Source organism: Saimiri boliviensis, chromosome 6, assembly GCF_048565385.1.
Source record: "Saimiri boliviensis isolate mSaiBol1 chromosome 6, mSaiBol1.pri, whole genome shotgun sequence".
In the NCBI taxonomy this organism is placed as follows: domain Eukaryota; kingdom Metazoa; phylum Chordata; class Mammalia; order Primates; family Cebidae; genus Saimiri; species Saimiri boliviensis.
In genome coordinates, this window is record NC_133454.1 from 90,136,673 (window position 1) to 90,156,517 (window position 19,845).

At 38.2% G+C, this 19,845-nt stretch overlaps 1 protein-coding gene across 3 annotated transcripts in view; it reads left to right on the plus strand.

Moving 5' to 3' along the window:
• Positions 1–19,845, plus strand: part of NELL1 (neural EGFL like 1) — an 880,670-nt gene that overhangs the window by 134,221 nt on the left and 726,604 nt on the right. For all 3 annotated transcript variants that reach the window (XM_074401240.1, XM_003919918.4, XM_003919919.4), the window contains one exon: positions 17,487–17,657. In XM_074401240.1, coding sequence (XP_074257341.1) covers positions 17,487–17,657 — 171 coding nt within the window. The remainder of the gene's footprint in view (positions 1–17,486; positions 17,658–19,845) is intronic.

The following is a 19,845-nucleotide window of genomic DNA, read 5'->3' on the forward strand; positions in this document are numbered from 1 at the left end:
CAGGCATGAGCCACCATGGCTCAACTCCTGAAATAGCTTTTGTAGACTCTTGGTGTAATAAAAAGGGGGGAACTCTTTTCTTAAGAATGCATTTCCAGCGTAGGTAGGGATATATTTTATGTGATTTGTAAAATTCCTTGTATGGAAAACATTTACTCTTTCACAATCCATCACTGTTCCTGTGAGAAATTATCCATTCTCAGGATAGCAAGAACTCATTACCGTGTGGATAGCACCAATTCATTTATGAGAGATCCACTCATATGATCCAAACACTTTCCAATAGACCCCACTCCCCAATACCACCACACTGGGGATCAAATTTCAACATGAGTTTTGGTGGGGACAAATCATATCCAATTGTAGAAATCACCTTTTTAGGGAACTTGACTTTTGAGCCATTGCTTGGCAAACTCTCTGGTCACAGATAAAGTTTTCATCACAGTTTCAAACTCCATGAATATATGAGTAAGTTTCTGATATCTTCTTGCATTTTTATATCCAAGATCAGAGAAGAATACCTTCTAATATCCAGTAAGTTTCATCTCCAGTTCAACCTGCACATCTTAACAATTGTACTCATCTCGTAAGACCTTGCTGCTCATAGTGTGGCCTGCAGACCAGCAGCAAGAGCGTCACCTGGGGCTTATTAGAAATGCCATATTTCAGACCCCAGTGGGCCTTATGAATCAGAACCTGCATTTTGACAAGTTGACTCATGTGCACCCTCAAGTTTGAAGAACACTTTTAAAGTGTTTAGAGTGGTGCGGCCTCCTAGATACCTGCATGAACTGAGCTTATTAAAAAATTGATAAAAGCAGCTTCATGATGATGGTGGCCAGGAAGCTCTTTCAGCCCTAGTGGGCATTGTAGAGTTGGAGAACGTAAGAGGAATTATGCTAGCATAGGATAAATTGATTAATTTTGAAGTCCACTAGTTGCTTTGGAAGGTAGGAGGGTGACCCTGGGTATATTAGCTATCTAGGGTTTTATTGACAGTGAGAGAAAGCCCTATGACACAGAGCCATCCCGCCTACCTTTTTGAACGGCTGCAGATTGGGCTTAGGTGTTTCAAGTTTGCCCAGAATAAATTATTCTAAAATCAATTTACCTAATGGCCAGTTTACTTAATGACAATTTCCCCTAATAGTACTACTAACATAAAAATTCATGTTTGTGAAATATATAATTCACATGTGATAGGAACGTAAATTGGTTTTCATCAAATTTGGTTTCAGATAAAACTGCTTTAGGCAAATGTTCACCTACATGTATTAGCTCTAGGCAAATAGATTTTATAGATGAACTCACCTGATCCAGGTGTCCTCTCCTGAGGAGGGAACAGGGAATTCAGGGTAGGGGGTGGGAATGTTTAGTCACTGTTTCCACCAGCAGTGATACTGGCTGTGGAGGAAGCTCCTGAAATAGCAAGTGGGTTGGGTGGGAGCTTGCTACACTGGTCTTACTAATGGCTCCCTGAGAGGCCAGACATAGCCCTCACCTGTTTCAGTGTCTCCCTATGAACGACTGTTACCCTTGCCTATTTCAGTGTCTCACTATGAATGACTGTTACCACTTAGGCCCATCTGGGTTCTATCTTCTAAGCTCGTTCCTAAGCACTGTTCTTCTTAGTGACCCTAAACCTTTATGAGACTCTTCACAATGCTCACATTTAGCCAGTGCTTTTCATGCTGGGTGGCTTTATCCCAGTGTGACTTAAACTGATCCAGGCTTTGTCATAGAGCCATGTTCTGTGCTTTCACAGTACTTATCCATTTCCAATTTTACATTTATTAGTGTGATTATTTTGTTAGCAACTGTCTCCCACTGGATTGTAAGCTCTGTGAACACATGGATTATATCTGGTTTTGCTCATCATTATGTCTTTAGAAGCTAGCCAAGCACCAAGTGAATTGTAGAGACATAATATTTTTGGAATAAATGAATGAGTATATTAATGAACCTCTGGCTTTTATTAGCAGTAATAAATTACATATGGCACATCTCACAGATGATTAGGATACATCAAACTGCCTTGACATTGAAGTTGAGAATCACTGTAGAAAATAAAAGTTTCTTATCAAGGAGGCAATTCAGTAAAATTATCATTTAAATAATCATGACAATAATAATAACTGACATTGAGTTCTTACAGCAAGCCAGTTATGATAAGTACTTTACCATAAAATTTATCTCACTCTATTGAGAGCTCCCATCTTCCTAACAGAAGCAGCCACTAGAACATGTTTCCTAAGGCATGCACTCTCATCCTCCAATTCCATGGAGCCATCAGCTCCAGGGACAGAGCGGGGTTCCACGCTGGTTCTGGGAAGGGTAGTTTGTTTCCATCTCAGGGTGGATGGCCTCGTAGCCAGCTGAATGCTCTCTGCTTATGGTGTCAGCCTTCCCAGTCACTCTTATGGGTAGTGGATATTTCAGTTATGGGACAGTTTGGTCTGTGTTGATTCTCATAGTTCAGTCTTCCAAGGTCTGGCTTAGGCATCCTTGTCCTAGTTTTGTGTTTTGTGTCTTTGCTCATCATTTAACTTCTATCTAACTTGCTTTCTTCACTAGTTAAATGAAGATGATAATAGTACCTCCTCTAGAGGGTTGTTCCAAGAATTTACTGCAATATTGTATATAAAGTAATTACTGAGGTGGTATGTGGTAAGACTTGATAAATGTTAGCAATTATTATTATTATTATTATTATTATTATTATTATTATTTAAATGGTGCTTTTGCTGAATTACCTCCTTGATGAGTAACTTATTTTCTGTAAGAGTGATTCTCAACCAGCATGGTGGCTCACGCCTGTAATGCCAGCACTTTGGGAGGCCAAGGTGAGCAGATCACCTGAGGTCAGGAGTTTGAGATCAGCCTGACCAACATGGAGAAACCCCATCTCTATTAAAAATACAAAAGTAGCTGGGCATGGTGGTACATCCCTGTAATCCTAGCTACTTGGGATGCTGAGGCAGGATAATTGCTAGAATCTGGGAGATGGAGGTTGTGGTGAGCCATGCCATTGCATTCCAGCCTGGGCAACAAGAGCAAAACTTTGTCTCAAAAAAAAAGAAAAAAAAAGAGTGAAAGAGTGATTCTCAACTGCAATGTCACAATTCTTTGTTGTATTACAGTCAACACTAAGGTGTGCCAACTGTATTTTGTTACTGTTACTAAACGCTAGATACTTATTACTATATTTATTCATTTATCCAAAACTATTAAGTTACTACAATATGCTAAATGTTATGCTAGGCTTTGAAGATACCATGGTGAGCAAAAACAGATATAGTCCATGTGTTCACTTATAATCTAGTGGGAGACAGATATTAATGAGATAATGAGAAAAATATGTACATAGAAACAGAGATACCTGTGAAGGAAAGGAGCATAGTCTTATGAAAAAAACCCTAGATGGTGGTGGGGAGTGCATGTCAATGGACTTCCTGGGAAGGTGACATTTAAAGTGAGAGCTGAATGAGTAGAAAAGTTGGATAAGATAAAGGTGATAGCTGTGAAGGAGTTTTGGAATGGCTGAATATGGTAGATACTTAGGAACAGATGCCATAGAACTTGCTGATGGTGTGCCCATCAGGTGCTGGGGAGAGAAAGGTGTCAAAGACAATGCGTAGGTTTTTAGCTTCTGTTCTGATGTAGGATATAATGGATGAGGCCCAGGTTTTGGGGAAAGAATTAGGAGTTATGTCTTGGGAGTATTGAGTTTGGGGTATCCAGGGAGAGATGTTGAGTAAATAGTTGGTTACAAAAGTATAGAGTTCAGAAGACAGGTCTAGACTGGAGATATGAATTTGTGATTCATTTATGTCAAAAAGCACTCTAACGTATTAGAGTGGAGTCAGGGTACATAGAGCCACTGATACGATGTGCTTTCTGAGAGGTGGAGAAAGGACTGGAGTTAGAGGTAAGAAAACAGAAATTTTGCGTGACTGGTGACCTGTGGGAGTGTTTGAACATCATCTATGAGTCCTGACATAAAATGGTTTGAGAACTGCTAGGCTGTAGGAAAGGACTAAATGTCAGTAGTTGGTTCTATGAATCTAGCCTCAACTTACCTTTCTGTTGCTTCACAACTCCTCTGATCTCTTTGTATACATCTTCAGTGCTGTTCATACCTCTTCTTTCGTTGTTGCCTGAGCATCTGAGACACATTTCTTCCTCTATGTTTTTACATTTTCCCCACTCATCAAGCACTTCTCTTACCCATCTCACTCCAGTATAGATCATTCTTCTACATCTAGCTTCTTTTTGAAACGTTCTTATGTCACCATTCAAGAGTGAATTTCCTCTCCTTGATTTAAAGGTCCAGCTTGTATTGTCTATTTTTCCATAAATTTCTATTTTATTTTATCGAGTGACATGTAAATTCTCTGTTGAGAGGCATATGTCTCAAAGGTTTTTGTACTACCTAGTGCTTATTACTTAACACTTAGTGCCTTCCTTGCATATATGATTTTCAATCTTGGTTTCACAGCATGTAAGCCTGGCTTAGCTTTGAGAAAATGGGCCTTTACCTAGTTGTAATTTGGATTTGTGCTGTAGAGAAGTGAGTGATTTTAATTTTGAGCAGGAGGATATGTATCAAATTGAAAACAGTAAAAATGAAATGCTCTGTATATAAAAAAGCTTTCATATTATATTAATTGGAAAAAGTATAGAACAGTGAGAATACTATGCTATAATTTGTGTCAAAGAGATGGGACAAAATAGCGTATTTATACTTGCTTTCATAGTATAAGAAACCTTTGGAAAAAGTAGTCTTCCTAACAAATGATGCTTGCACAATTGGACATTTGTCTTAAAAAAAATTAACTGGACACAAACCCTACATCTTTTAAAAAATTAACTCAAAATTGGATTGTATACTTTAATGTAAAATGCAAAACTATAAAACTCCTAGAAGAAAACACAGGAGAAAATCTACATAACCTTGGGTTCAGTGATGCGCTATTAGGTACAACAGGAAGAGTGATCCATGAAAGAAAAAGTTGTTAAGTTAGATTTTTATTAAAGCTAAAGCTTTCTGTTCTACCAGAAAGATTAAGAGAATTTTAAAAAGTCATAAATTGGAAGAAATATTTGAAAAACACATATCTGAGGAAAGATTTATATTCAACATATATAAAAAGAACACTTGAAACTCAATAATAGGTAAAGAAACAACCCAGTTTTTTTAAATGGGCAAAAGATCTGAATAGACATCTTACCAAAGAAGATATATAAATAGGAAATAAGCATATTAAAATACTTAATATTATTTTTCATTAGAGAAATACTAATTAAAACAATGAGATACCATTGCACACCAATTAGAATGGCTAAAATAAAAAAAAAACCCCAACAATACCAATTGCTGTTGAGAATGAATAGCAACAGGAATTCTTGTTTATTACTGGTCTGAGTGTAATGTAGTATGGCCACACTGGAAGACAGTTTTGCAGTTTCTTACAAAGCTAAATATAGTCTAATCACAAAATCCAGCAATTGAACTTCTAGGTGTTTACTCAATTGATTTGAAAACTTATTTTCACAAAAAATCCTGCATATAAGCAGGAAGCAACCAAGTCCTTCAATAAGGAAATGGGTAAATAAACTGTGGTACATCTATACAATGGAGTATCACTCAGCTATAAAGAAAGAAATACATAATTAAGCCACGCAAAGACATGGGTGAATCTTTTTTTTTTTTTAAGGTTGGTCTTACTTGGATGAATCTTTAATGCATATTACTAAGTGAAATAACCCAATCTGAAAAGGCTGAATACTATATCATTCCATTTACATGACATTCTGAAAAGAGGAAAAAAAAAAAGAAAAAAAAAAGATGAGAAACAGATTAATGATTTCCAGGGCTTTGGGAGTCGGGGGGAGAGTTAAACTGGTGAAGAACAGAGGAATTTTTTAGGCAGTGGAACTACTGGGTGTAATTCTGTAATGGTGGACACGTGACACTATGCATATGTCAAAAGCCACAGAACCTTACAGCACAGAGAATAAACCTTAATGTGTGCATATTTTAAATAATCATTTAGGGAGTTAGGAGATCCCACAATGGAATTCAGAATGTAACAGTTATCTAACTGTATTACAAATGTGTGAAACAACCTCAACAACTGGGATTGGGGAAATAGGAGCTGACTTCAGGAACTTTGGAAATGAATGGAGTATGTAGCACTAAAGGCCGAAGGAACTTATACTTCACTTGAGTTGATAAAGTTGTTTACCTGAGGGTATTGGTTAATAATATTAAAGCCACTATACATGTATACAGAAAGTGAATAGTTAAGTAAATGGATGATAGATCATGGGAGATTACAGATAAGCATGGGACAGAGAATAGAATTATATACGTGATAATGGATTAGAGTTTAAGACATCAGTATGAATTCATGTTTAGCTTAGTTTAGGTATAAATACATATAGAAATATTTATAGATATGTGAATATATACTGATTGTTGTACACACACATATATTTCTTTGCTCTGTTGGCTGAGAGAGCCCAGAAGCAACAATACCTTAGTGGCAATGAGCACACATAGTGGCCAAATCTTGATTTCTGATACCATTCTCCAAAGGAACAAGGTTTCCTTGGATAAATGGCTGATTTTAGGATTGGATCAGGAAATATACAGATGAGCCTTGAGCATCATGTAGTACTAGAAAAAGGAAATTCTCAAAATAAAACAAAACAAGAAACACAATGATGGGAGTAAGTCAAAGAAGCCAAGTGAAAATGTCCAGCAGCTAAAACTGGAACAATTTGAGCAACAAAATAAACAGTGTTGGATTATACCCCAAAACAAAAAAATGATAGCCTATGAATCTACACTGATATAATAAATGTTTCAGTAAATAAATGAGAATAGATAAATCTTCCATGCAGTAAAATTCTGAATAATTTATATCAATATTCCACCCAAAAGGAGGTGGAACATAACTCCTCACTCCTTAAGTGTGAGTTACATAGAATGTCTTCCTTCCAAAGAGGACAGTATAAAACTGGGAGGGGAAAGAGTATTTTTATAACGGAAAAAACTGACAAACACTTAGTCAGGGAGATTAACCGTGACAGTAACATCAATAGTGATGTCATGTAGTAGAATGCATTCTTGATTTGATGCTATGAGAATTGCACATTACTTCTATGGTATTCCTCCCCAAAAGTCACAACCCTAGTATAATTATGAGGAAAATTAGATAAATCCCAAATGGCAGAAATTTTACCAAATACCTGGCAGTACTTTTCAAAACTATCAAGGTCATAAAAAAAACCAAGGAAAGTCTGAACAGCTATAAGGAGCTCCAGGAGATATGACAAACCAATCTACTGAAGTACCCTAGATAAGAATATGAAAAAAGATATTAGGTTAAAAACTAAGAAAATCTGAATAAAATATAGACTTAGCTAATAATAATATATTAATATTGGTTCATTAATAAGGCAAATTGGTGTGGGATATATGGAAACTCTACTTTTGTAATTTTCTACAAATATAAAACTATTCTAAAAGAGTTTATCATGAAAAACTTTGTAAGACTACATGGGACACAAACACTAGTTGCCTATGAGGGTTGTTGGATACTGGGAAGACTGGGTACAGGATGGAGGGAAATTTTTCACTGAGTACCTTTATAGATATATCAGTTTATTTTTGAACAATAGAAATAAACAAATTTAGAAACCTGAAGACTATATTTCTTGTTTGGGACCGATAATATTTCTTCTTTAAGCATTTTAGATAACATTGACAAAGAAGTATAGAAAGTGCTACATATGGCTTGATGTGGTGGCTCATGCCTGTAATCCCAGCCCTTTAGTAGGCCGAAGTGGGTGGATTATAAGGTCAGGAGTTTGAGACCAGTCTGACCAACATGGTGAAACTCTGTCTCTACTAAAAATACAAAAATTAGCTGGGTATGGTGGTGGGCACTTGTAGTCCCAGACAGTAAGGAGGCTGAGGCAGGAGAATCACTTGAATCTGGGAGGCGGAGGTTGCAGTTAGCTGAGATCGCACCACTGTACTCCAGCCTGGGCAACAGAGCAAGACTCCATCTCAGAAAAACAGCAAGTGCTACATATATTTGGTCATTAGTACGATTACCATTGCCACTACAACTACAACCACCATGATATATTTAGTACCTGTTTTCTAAATCTTGATATTAATAAACATCTTAATTTTGAGTTCCTGGATATCCAAAGATATTCCTTAGTCTTAAGATGCAGTTGTGTGATTCTAAGCTTAGTGCCTTTGGCTTGGTTGCTTAATACATATTTTTATTTGACTTTATTTGCAGGCCTTAGCAATCAAAACCAAATGATTCGCCTTCCCTTGTCCTGGTAAATTAGCTGATTGGGTGTTTTTATTTTAAATATATTCTGTCATTAATTTTTTTTTATCTTAACTTTCCTGAAGTTTCATGTCTTTTTCCTGGCTCTCTGGGGGATGTTAGAAGCCAGCTTTTGCTTTATTAAAATACAGCATGGCTAATACCATATAGATTTTAAAAGGCTGTAATAAAACAGTTTTGAATGGGCATAAAGAGCCTGAGTTTTACATTTCATTTAACAGTGAGTGTTTTATTTTCAATAAGAAAAGCACTTTGTAATTGCTGTCATGATTAATCCCTTGCTATATGTTTGCTAAGAGGATTGAGTGTGGAACTAATATGTGACCTTACAACTATAAGTCAAATCACCAGGTCTAGTCTAAATAAGAGAAAGGGGAAGGCAGAAAAACACTTCTTTCTGAAAAAAGGCAGAATTTGTATGCTTTCAGCAGCACCACACCTTTGTGAGGCTGTTTATTTCCATGTATATAGAAAGAGATAAAGAAGGGAAATCATAATCTATACTGGATACTAGGCATTTTGTAAGGCAGTTTACAAACGTATGTCATTTTATTCTCAAGTCTGTGAAGTAGATGTTTATTTTCTACTAGGTGAAGAAAAGAAGGCTTACAGAAATGGTTCACACATGGATTGAATGGCATAGGGGAGGGATTGGTCACAACATGTCTGAGTTCTGAAGCCCCTTTATATATTTTTTTCTGGTATACGTTCTTTTTCCATATTGTTCTGAATAAAGTATACAGAAGTTGAGAGTACCAGAATTTTGTCTAGCAGAATCAGGACTTTCCTTTAGCTTAGTCAAATAGCTCTGTAGCCTTAAAGGGCACATGGACCTGGAACCCAAAGATATCTGATTCATGAAAGAACCACCAAGGGGGCCACTTCCATTTGTGTAAGCAAGAAGCTTTAGACCAAAATGTTTGGGTTTGATACAAGAAAATAATAGATTAATGAGAAAGGTATCAGAGTAATCCTAGGTATTTATTTTTTTAGGTGGCCTCTGAAATCCATGTATTTTAAAAGATATAATGGTTTATATTAAATTATATTTTTGGTAGTATTCCATTTTTATAAGTTAAAAGAAATGCATAGTTATATATCTGTGGTGCTATTTATAAGCAGAAAATCAGCATTTTGAGATTTGGTCATCTGGCCAATAACCCAGGAATTTAGTAAAAACATACTTGTTATAGTTTTAATTTTTAAAGGTATAATAAAAATCTGTATACCTGAAGTTGGAGTGTTCCAGTTTCTATTGATGTATAAAAAAACTACCCCAAAACTTATGCTCACAGGTTCCTTGGATCGGGAATTTGGGCAGAACTCAGAAGAGATGGCTTATTCTCTTATTGTCACCACAAAAGGTGTTCTACCACTTTTGTGGCTTCAGTGGGAAGAGTGGACAACTGGGCAGGCTAACTCGAGGTGTTTTCACTCACAAAGCTGATGTTTATAATGGCTGTTGGCTGGGATCCCACTTGGGGTTTTCAACTAGAACACCTACATCACCTACATGCTGCCTCCCCAATACGGTATGGACTTCCTCACAGTAAGGTGGCCTTAGGATAGTTGGACTTCTTAAAAGGTGACTCAGGGCTTAATGCATGAATGTTTTCTGGTAAACAAGATAGAAACTGCATTTATAGATTTATGGGAGTCATCAAGCATTACTTTTGCCTTCAAAGTACTTACAAGTCCATCCAGGTTCAAGGGGAGGAGACAGTTCCTACTTCTCAAGGGATGGAATATGAAGTTCACATTGCAGATGAGTATGCAAGATGGGAGATGTTGTGGCTATCTTTGGAAAATACAATTTGCTCAGTAGAATATTAAGCCGTGTAATTCAGTTTATCTGTGATACACAGGACAGGAGATGACTGTGTTCATGCCTACTGCCATTTCTTTGTACTGAACAGACTAGCAATAACTTGTGCCCATTGTTACTTTTCAGCTTTTTCCTTTTTGCCTTTCTTCAGTTTCAGGTTTCTGTACCTCCCTTTACGGAGTCAAGGTAGACTAGTAATCTCTAAATCTCCTTAGTTATTATCAGGAAAAGTTTATTTTTGTTTACATTCCAGTTCAATGTTAATCTGTGTGAGGAAAGGTATCTCTGCTTCATGAAGTCATTTATAGACCTAGACTTTTCCACCATATGGTGCCATCACCCAACAAGGCCTCAGAATTCTTCATTGGACCTCTGCAACTAGCATGGATAAGGCACATCCTCTGTTAACTGTTTTGGCCTGGACATAATACACAGAACTTACTCTCATGTTTTTTTTTTTTTTTTTTTTTTCCATGTGCCCAGTGCCCAGGGGTGGGGTGCACATCTGCTGCATTCACCTCTCCTTCCCCTCTCCTCCAGGCTGATAAGGAGTTTGGAGCCTGAATGTTGACAGAGTATCAAGGATTGAATGAAACTAATTGACCAACCATTAGCATAAGAATTATAGGAATTTAGACCTGAGCTGGACTTTAAAAATTATTTAGTTTAATATTTTAAAACTATTATTAATAGCTTAAAACTATTGAGCCAGAAGAATGAAATCTTAAGGGAAACTCCAATTTATGTAATAGATGACAGTGAAGTTACTCTGGTTAAAAAAGGTTATAGGCCTTGTCTTTTCCCTCTGCCATGGACTCTAAGGGCCTTTTGAGGAATTCTAGGTCTCTGTGGATCAGATATAATTACTTTATTTAAGACACATTAAAAAAAATGAGGGACAGAGGGGCAGACACATGATATGCCAAAAATTACATGGTTTATCTATGGTAGATTTAAGGTTGCAACTCAAGCCTCAGTAGTCCCACTACTATTTACTTAAAAATGGTGCTACTGCCTCTTTTTCAGGGGATATAGTTATTGAAACCCCTGACCTAAGGTGGGCGTGGTATACCTACCTTGTGTTGTTGGCTTCATCTCTTTATTAACTAAGCAGTAGACATAGGACCAGGAAAAAGGCAAGAACTTCAGCATGGGCCAGGTGCAGTGGCTCATGCCTGTAATCCCAGCACTTTGGGAGGCTGAGGTGGGTGGATCAGTTGAGGTCAGGAGTTCAAGAAAAGCCAGGTCAACATGGCAAAACCCTGTCTCTACTGAAAATACAAAAATTAACAGGGCATGGTGCTGGGTGTCTTTAATCCCAGCTACTCAGGAGGCTGAGCCAGAAGAATGGCTTGAATGTGGGAGGCAGAGGTTGCAATGAGCCAAGATGATGGCACTGCACTCCAACCTGGGCATCGGAGTGAAACTCCATCTTAAAAAAAAAAAAAAAAGTTTCAGCATGAACAACTGTAGCATTTCTTTCCAGAGTGATGAGATTAGCATAAAGAATGAGGGCTGGCACCTGGGTCTGCAATAGTATGACTTGGCAGCATGGGGCACCATGAGAACCAGGGACGAAGGCTGCCTGAGCACTTGAGCTGTTTTATCCTCTGACCTTGATGTGATCATGCCACTCTACCCAGTGAGGAATACAGTGTGGTGGAATTAAGCAAACCTGGATTTGAATATGGCTGCAGGCAAGGCATTTTATCATTTTGAATCTCAGTTTTCTCACTTATGATAATAAGTCACATTTAAGATTATTGGCAGAATTGCAGATAATATATTTAAAACACCTGACACAGTAGTAAGTAATGGAATGTTGCCACTGAGTACACCCACTTGGTGTCTGTCTGCCAGACTCAGGTTCAAGTCATGGCCCTGCCTCTTATAGGGGTCTAAGCTTCACAACTTGAATTTCGTATCTGTAAAATGAGGTAGTGATTAAAAATATGAACTTGAGTTGCTGCATAAAGCATGAAGCCTGGAACTAGACTGCTTTTGTTTAGATCCTGGATCTGTTCTTATCTACCTGTACAAACTTGAGCAAGTTATTTAGTATTTTTGTACCTTTGTTTCTTTTTTTATAAAATAGGGATAATAGCTGGGTATTTTTAAGGTTGTTATGAGGATTGCATGAATAAATATTTGCAGACTAGTGCCTGGCCCATAGTCAGTACTATAGAAATATTTGTTAAAACAAGTAAAAGATCTTACAGGCGTGTTGTAGGAATTATTTTGACATGAAATATACAGATGTAAAGGCAGTTCTCCTAGTAATGATTAGTACTCAATAATTATTAGCTATTATTATATACATAATGTTAGCTATATTGTTTTTGTTATCATTGTTATTATTATTGCCCATAAAAATGAAGTTACTTTTTTTTTTTTTTTTTGAGATGGACCTTTACTCTTGTTGCCCAGGCTGGAGTGCACTGGTGTGATCTTGCCTCACTGCAATCTCCACCTCCTGTATTCAAGTGATTCTCTTGCCTCAGCCTCCTGAGTAGCTGGGACTACAGGCATGGGCCACCATGTCTGTCTATTTTTTTTGTATTTTTAATAGAGACAGGGTTTTGTCATGTTGGCCAGGCTGGTCTCAAACGCCTGACCTTAGGTGATCCACTCACTTCAGCTTCCCAAAGTACTGGGATTACACGCGTGAACCACCACATTCAGCCAAGTTACCCTTTATTGTGGTCCTACAAAATCGTAGGCCCTATGCTGGGAAACTTATTTTTTTAAAATTATCTTTAGGATTTTTCAGGATTTGTGGAAATGATCCACCCAGGTACTCTCTCTCTATGTGGTGGCTTGTTCCTTTTATAGAAAGTAGCTGGACGCCTGCCTGGGTTTCTCTCTATCTGGAGAGTTCTCTAGGGGTACACACTGGGAAAGAGTGTCATCTTATTTCCCAAATCTATTTTGCTTTGACCTCCCCACCCAGACTCCTAGGAAGCAATGGTTTATTCAGGGCCATAGAAAAATCACTGTTGGAATGTAGGCAGGTACTGCACTAACTGGAGCTCTTTGGAGTGTGATATATTTATTGAAATAGCTGGCATACATCCTTGTAGAATAACTGGAAAAGATACATTTTCTAAGAAATTTTTATCTTTACTTGTGAATTAGTGCTGGATACCATCTAAAATTAACTTTTACTGTTTTCACGATATTTTATATATATATATAATCTCAAAATAGGATACCCTTGGTATCAGTTTTGGAGAAAATGATTAAAATTTTAATAAAAGTAACTATTGATCTTTACCTATGTTTTTAGAATTATTGTTCCTGAATTTATTTCTAGATATACTAAGGAATTCAGATAGTCTTAAGAAATTTGACTTCAGTTCATGGTAATACTGATTGTACCTAATACTCAAGGGTGGACCTTTGGGGATTATGCATGTTGATTCTGGGTGGGGTCCACCTTGCACTTAAGCAAAGGCCTGGGCTTTAAAAATTTGGCTAAGTCTGGTGTGCGCCTGTAGTCTCAGCTACTTGGGAGGCTGAGGCAGGAGAATTACTTGAACCTGGGAGGCAGAGATTGCAGTGAGCTGAGATTGCACCACTGCACTCCAGCCTGGCGCCTGGTGACAGAGCAAAACTCTGTCTCAAAAAAAAAAAAAAATTTTTTTTTTTTTTTTTTTTTTTGGCTAAGTAAATACAGGTTGGAAAAGATTTGCCTTCATAACATTTTGTGTGAAGGGTCTTGGGATATTAGTTTATGGGAAAGTCAGTGTAAGCATAGTTGTGCACAGCCCAGAGAAAAGCAGGTGATAGCGGCACTGTACTTTCCATTAGACCACATCTGTACAAGTGCCTTTATTCTTGCATGCTGTATTTAAGTGGAAAATTGATTTAGTTGACAATGCGTAGAGCATGGTGACCAACATGGGGAAGGCTGGAAAGAGGAAGAAGGCAGAATCCATGCCCAGGAGGGGCTCATAGTTTAGATGGGGATGGGAGTATAAAGAAAGGAGCCAGGGATGCTTGGCCTGAAAAAGAAAGAAAGAAGAGGGACTATCATTGCTGTTTTCAAATATTTGCAGGAGAGGCAGACTTTCCTGGGAGCAAAGGCAGTTTGTTGGAACAACACACTTGGTTGAAGTCCAAGGCTAAGAGCTTACAAAATCTTTGACTTACAAACTCTGGCTTATAGTTTTATCATTTATACAGCTGCCTTCCCTGCAGACTCTTGAGAAGACCCCAGTACACCTGAGTCCTGAAGAGTGAGGACTAGTGAGGGGTAGACTGCTCACTAGATACCGCCTATGATCACTTCCAGGGTCCTCCTTCTACCTGCCAGCACCACGTGGTTCCTATTCACTTGCTTGTAGCATCAAACGTCTGCTCCCCTCTTCATGACCACCTGGCCAGGAAGTAAGGCAACACCTGGCGTACTACTATAGTGCTTCTAAACATAGATGTTAATGAACATGAATCATCTGAGAGTTTTATTGAAATGCAGATTCTGCTGTAGTAGACTTTGGGGTTATCCCCATAATCTGAATTTCCACAGGTGATGCGGCTATTGGTGGTCTGTAGGCCACACTGAGTCACAAGGTTCTACTACAGAACATGAGTCTTTGCCTCCAGGCTACAGCCAAATCCCATCAGGCCAAATGACTTTCTGCTCAGAGTTGACTCGTCTTTATTTGTAGAGCATTGCAGCCTGGAAATACTGCCTTATTTTCCTCCCAGCCCTCATGAAAGAATTTTATCCAGATGTCGCTTAGCCATCCAGTGTTTTTATTATCCCTAAGGCCGCTTTAGCAGTTATCTGACATGTTTTTTCAAAAATATATCATCTTGATTTTCATCCAAGTTGCTTGAGATGCAGCACTTTTTGAATATGTGCAGAATGTGGCCAGAAACTTTAGTCTAAGATGCAAGTATCATTTGCCTGACATTAGGACAGACTTCTTTTCTCATAGCTATATATTTGTGATTACCCCCAGGTAACCACTGACTCCAGTGCTTTATAAAGTGATCTTTAGAGGCCTGTTTATAATACATTGAACACTTGCTCAATGAGGCCACAACCCCAAGAATAATGATGAAATCTGGTTAAATGTATTTGCCTCCCTGTTTAACGATTCCATCAGGTGACTTCTATGAGTATTTCTAATTGTCATTGATTGAAGCCCTTTCAAGTTTACGTTCCTTCCCCCAGTAGTTGCTTATTGGTCCAAATAAAGTAGTTGAGAGACTTCTCCTGATGTGTGAATCCTGGTAAGATCTCAAATATAAGTTCATGCTCTGTTTCTATACACGTGCTGAATAGTCTTGGGCAAGATACTTAATATCTTTGATCATCTATAAAATAGGGACAATGATATCTACCTTAAAGATATTAAAAAGATGATATCTATGAAAGCACTTGCCATATTCCTGGCACATGGAAATCATTTATTAAATGACTTTTATTGGCTCCTCATTTGTTCCTTTTAGGCCACTTTCGACCTTTTTTGCGGGGGAAGGACATATTTTACTTCCTTCTTTGCTAGTCACAAGGCACCTTCAGAAGTGGGATATATATTTTAAACCCCTTTTTAGCTTTCCATTATGTGTTCAGTAAAGACATGTTGAATGAATTAATGAATGGCCAATAGTCTGTAATGTCTTCTTGACCTCTAAGTTTTCTGATTCTTTAATGTTCTAACTACTTAGAAAAAATTGGAAAATTCCTTTAAAATTAATGCCTTCTTTGTTTAAAGCATTTCCTTCTGTGTAGTCTTATAAAGTATGAATTACATAAATTATTACTAATAAGTATGAACCTGGGCTCTGAAGCTGGCCACTATGGTAAAAATAGCCTCTTTTAGTTTATGACCTTGGGCATGCTGCTTTGTACTGGTGCAAATGAGGTAGGTCAGAAGCTGGTCTTGACTGTGCTTGCCCTTCACTGTTTACTTTGGAAAGATCTCTTGTGAAAAATGAGCAAGAAATGTGTATTTGTTCTTTGGCATGAGTTTTGGGATTCAGGCACAATAGAGGCTGAATTTCATGATATATTCATTTTAGTTCTCATGGAAGATGCATTTTTGTCTTTTAGAGTAAATACAGTTTGGCTAGTGGGGTTAGCCAGCTCAGTGGATTAGAATAGAAGCAGCAAGTTCTTCCAAATCTAGGGATTAAGCCTAGTTACCTGTCTAGGCAAGTAGCTCTGGAGCTGCCTACATGAATGAGTTGTTGGAGTTATCCATGGGGACTAGCAGTGCCTGGCGAGGCTGTCCTCATGACTTTGTCATCATGCCTCTGGTACGGGCAACGAACTGGCAGAAAGTGAGCACACTGTCAAATTTAGTTTGAAGTTTAAATCTGGCTTGGGTATGTTTAATCCTTAACCTCAGTTTTAAAGTTTTCTAAAAAGGATGATAATACCAGTCTTATAGGTTTTTTGCATGATAAATTAGTACATGTGAAATACCTAGTGCAAGCCCTGGCAGAGAGATCAGGCCCAATGTTGATGACAATGACACATTTCAGAAGAGAGGCATCGGAAACAAAATAGTTCTGGCACCCGTGAAAGTACCAGCCCTGTTGTGTGCCTGAGGAGTGTCCCAAAGTTGCTTGTTGCATTTTTTGACTGAAGTGCAGACCACGGTGGTAAAGCTAAGAATTTCTTATGGGTTTGAAAAACAGTATAATAATTTTGGAAAAGAAAAAAAATTGCATATTTTATTCTCTGATAATTCGAAATACTGATTCTTACGTGACTAGCTTCAACCTTTTCTCCTCTACTCATTATCTAGGAATTGTTATTCAATTATATATTTTTGTTTAGGGAGAAGAAAAAATGCACTAATCTTTTCATTCTGACAATATATTTCAATCCCTGATGTTCCTAATGTCCAACATGACTTCTATTTCCCTTTAATTCTTGAAAAAGTAAAGATAATAGATCTAAAAATAACTATCAATAGATCCATTCCACATGAATGGCCTTTTTTAGACGGTGGAAAGAGGGTTCTGATTTGTAGTTTTAAGTATTTAAGAAACACTGCACTGAGTGTTGCTAATTAGCTGTGGCTTGTTACCTCACAGTGGATCAATTGATCTCTATTTCAGAGGCTCAGAATGTCACCATGAGGGCTCTCAAACAATAGATGCATTGGGTTCCATACAGTGAATTGATTTCAGGTCTTAGCTCTTTGTGTCATGTTTAGCTAACTTTAGATTGTAAGAGACCTGGTAGTAAGGGCTTGAGGGATTGATGATGGCTGTGATATACAGAACTAAAGTGAAACAAATGTTTGTTCCTTTGCATACAGCTATTTTGAACTAGAGAGCAGCGGCCTGAGGGATGAGATTCGGTATCACTATATGCACAATGGGAAGCCAAGGACAGAAGCACTTCCGTACCGGTTGGCAGATGGACGATGGCACAAGGTTGCCCTGTCAGTTAGCGCCTCTCATCTCCTGCTCCATGTCGACTGTAACAGGTATTTCTTTGTCTTTGATCATTGCTAATTCTGCCCTTGAAATCAAGCAATGGAAAGGGGAAAAAATATCAAATTCCTTCAAGACTTGCCAGGAAACAAACACCAAGGGACTCTAATTGTAATTTAACCTACCAAATGGGACATTAGACATGCTGAAATGACCAACTGTAATATGATAAGAAAACAGTTCATTAAGATGAAAATGTATCCCGTGATTAGGAGCAAATGTACAAAAGGTTGATTGCAGATTGGGGAATAGTAAGTGCACCTCAGTGTGCTCCAGGCACTGGCTGGAATTCCATGGAGCTGTGATCACAGTTAATGGTGATATATTGTTGAGTTCGTTCCACTTGGAAGCGAATAAGCTCAGCTACCTCAGAATGAATCTGAGAAGCCTGTGCTACTGAAGCAGCTGGTTCTATTTCACTCCATCAAGCGTACCTTTGCTTAAATATCTTTTCCAAATGGAGGCTTCTTAAAGAGGCTGTTCTTTGAGCCTTTTGGAATTGATGCCATCTATTTTCTTCAGAGGAATGAGCCTTCCAGCTTGTCAGGGGATGGTGGGACTATTTGTGAGGTCTGGGGGGTTTCACAGGAGGTTTAGGGTTGGGTGGGATGGAAATGTCTCCTATGGCTCTCACTGGAGCCACTTAATGAAAATGGAAGAACGAGAAAGATCATTGGTTTCTATTGGATTATTTATGGCTGGACAGCTGGATAATGGTGTTCAAGGGAAAAGTTTTGATCTCTCCGGAACCCACTGAAAATCCTTATGAAAAGTGACCTTAGTCCAATTACAGAGACTTTTTTTTTTTTTTTTTTGCATTCTGAGTAGTGCCCATGTATTATGGATTCTCATTAATGATGCCATCCAAGTTGAAATGACTTTTCAGCCTCACAAGGCTTTCTCCCTTGAGCCCAGAATAAAGAACAGGCATATTGGGGATAGCCTCCCTTCTAAAAACCACCAAGAGGAGAGATATTCCAAGGTCAGTCAGCTTTACAGCACATTTATCGTGACGAGATGTTTAAATGTGCTTGTTACTCTGGCTCTGCAGTCTCTTTTAGAAGATTTGAAAGGGCAGGAAACTTGTGTCAGGCTCAGGGGAAGGTTTGCCATCTTGAGGTGAGTCTTGGTCCATTTTGATGTGAGCTATTTCAGGTGCTTTTTACACTTCTGAAGAATTGTGGTTTCAACCAGATATAATAAGTATGTCTGGACAGAGTTTCCATAGAAATCACTAGCTCCTTTGTACCCTGCAGACTGGGACTGGGCAGCCTGGATAAAGCCAATGCTTAGCTGCTATATCCATTTTCACTTTCAAGAGCTGATTGGCCCCTTCAGTTCCCTAGAATTAAAGTGGCCTGTCAGGTAACACTCCTATGACCCACCGTGACCTACCACCCACATGCTGTCCAAATAGGATTGCAGAGGAAGAGCACTGCTTGTCCTCCTAAGCCACAGGACAGAAAGAGGCCACAGAACCCTGGTTTAGTAATTTCCAATTTAATAGTCCTGGAGATACTGCTGTTTCCTTGCTATGCAGTGTTTTGTTTCTTCCTTCCAAAAGTTTTACCCTGTTTCCTGACATTCTTCTCTCTAGAGAAATTCTTAGGTGGTGCTTGGCCTTTAGTGCTTAGTCCACATTTGTGGTGGTTGTTGTTATTTACTTTGCATATCAATGACACCTCTTTGACCCTGCCTTCAAACTTTCATATGCTGTCAGTCCTTCATGGCAACCATGACCTCCCTACCAGGAGAATGAGAAGAGGTTGGGAGATCTGTAGTTCATAGTATTCTTTAGAGTCATTCCCATTTATAAAGAATTGACTGAGGGTATTCTAAATATTCCTTCTGTTTTCTTAATATTTTTTTGTACTTTGGCTTATGGGATAACATATCCCTTACGTAAGATCTTGGAGGGAAAACTTATGAAGTTGCTGCTAGGTAATGATTCATAGACTCCAAACACAAATACATTTTTCAGGTGGGTCAGGAGAAAAAATGGTCCCAAAAGACTGGGTCATAAGAAAAGTAAATTTTGATTTTCATGTAGGAAAAGTCTAGAAACATGGTTCCCAAATCTGACTATACATAAGAATTACCTGGGGAACATATTAAAAAAATGGATAACCAGGCTCTGCCTCTGACCTACTGGATCAGATTTTCTGAGAGGGTAACCCTGGG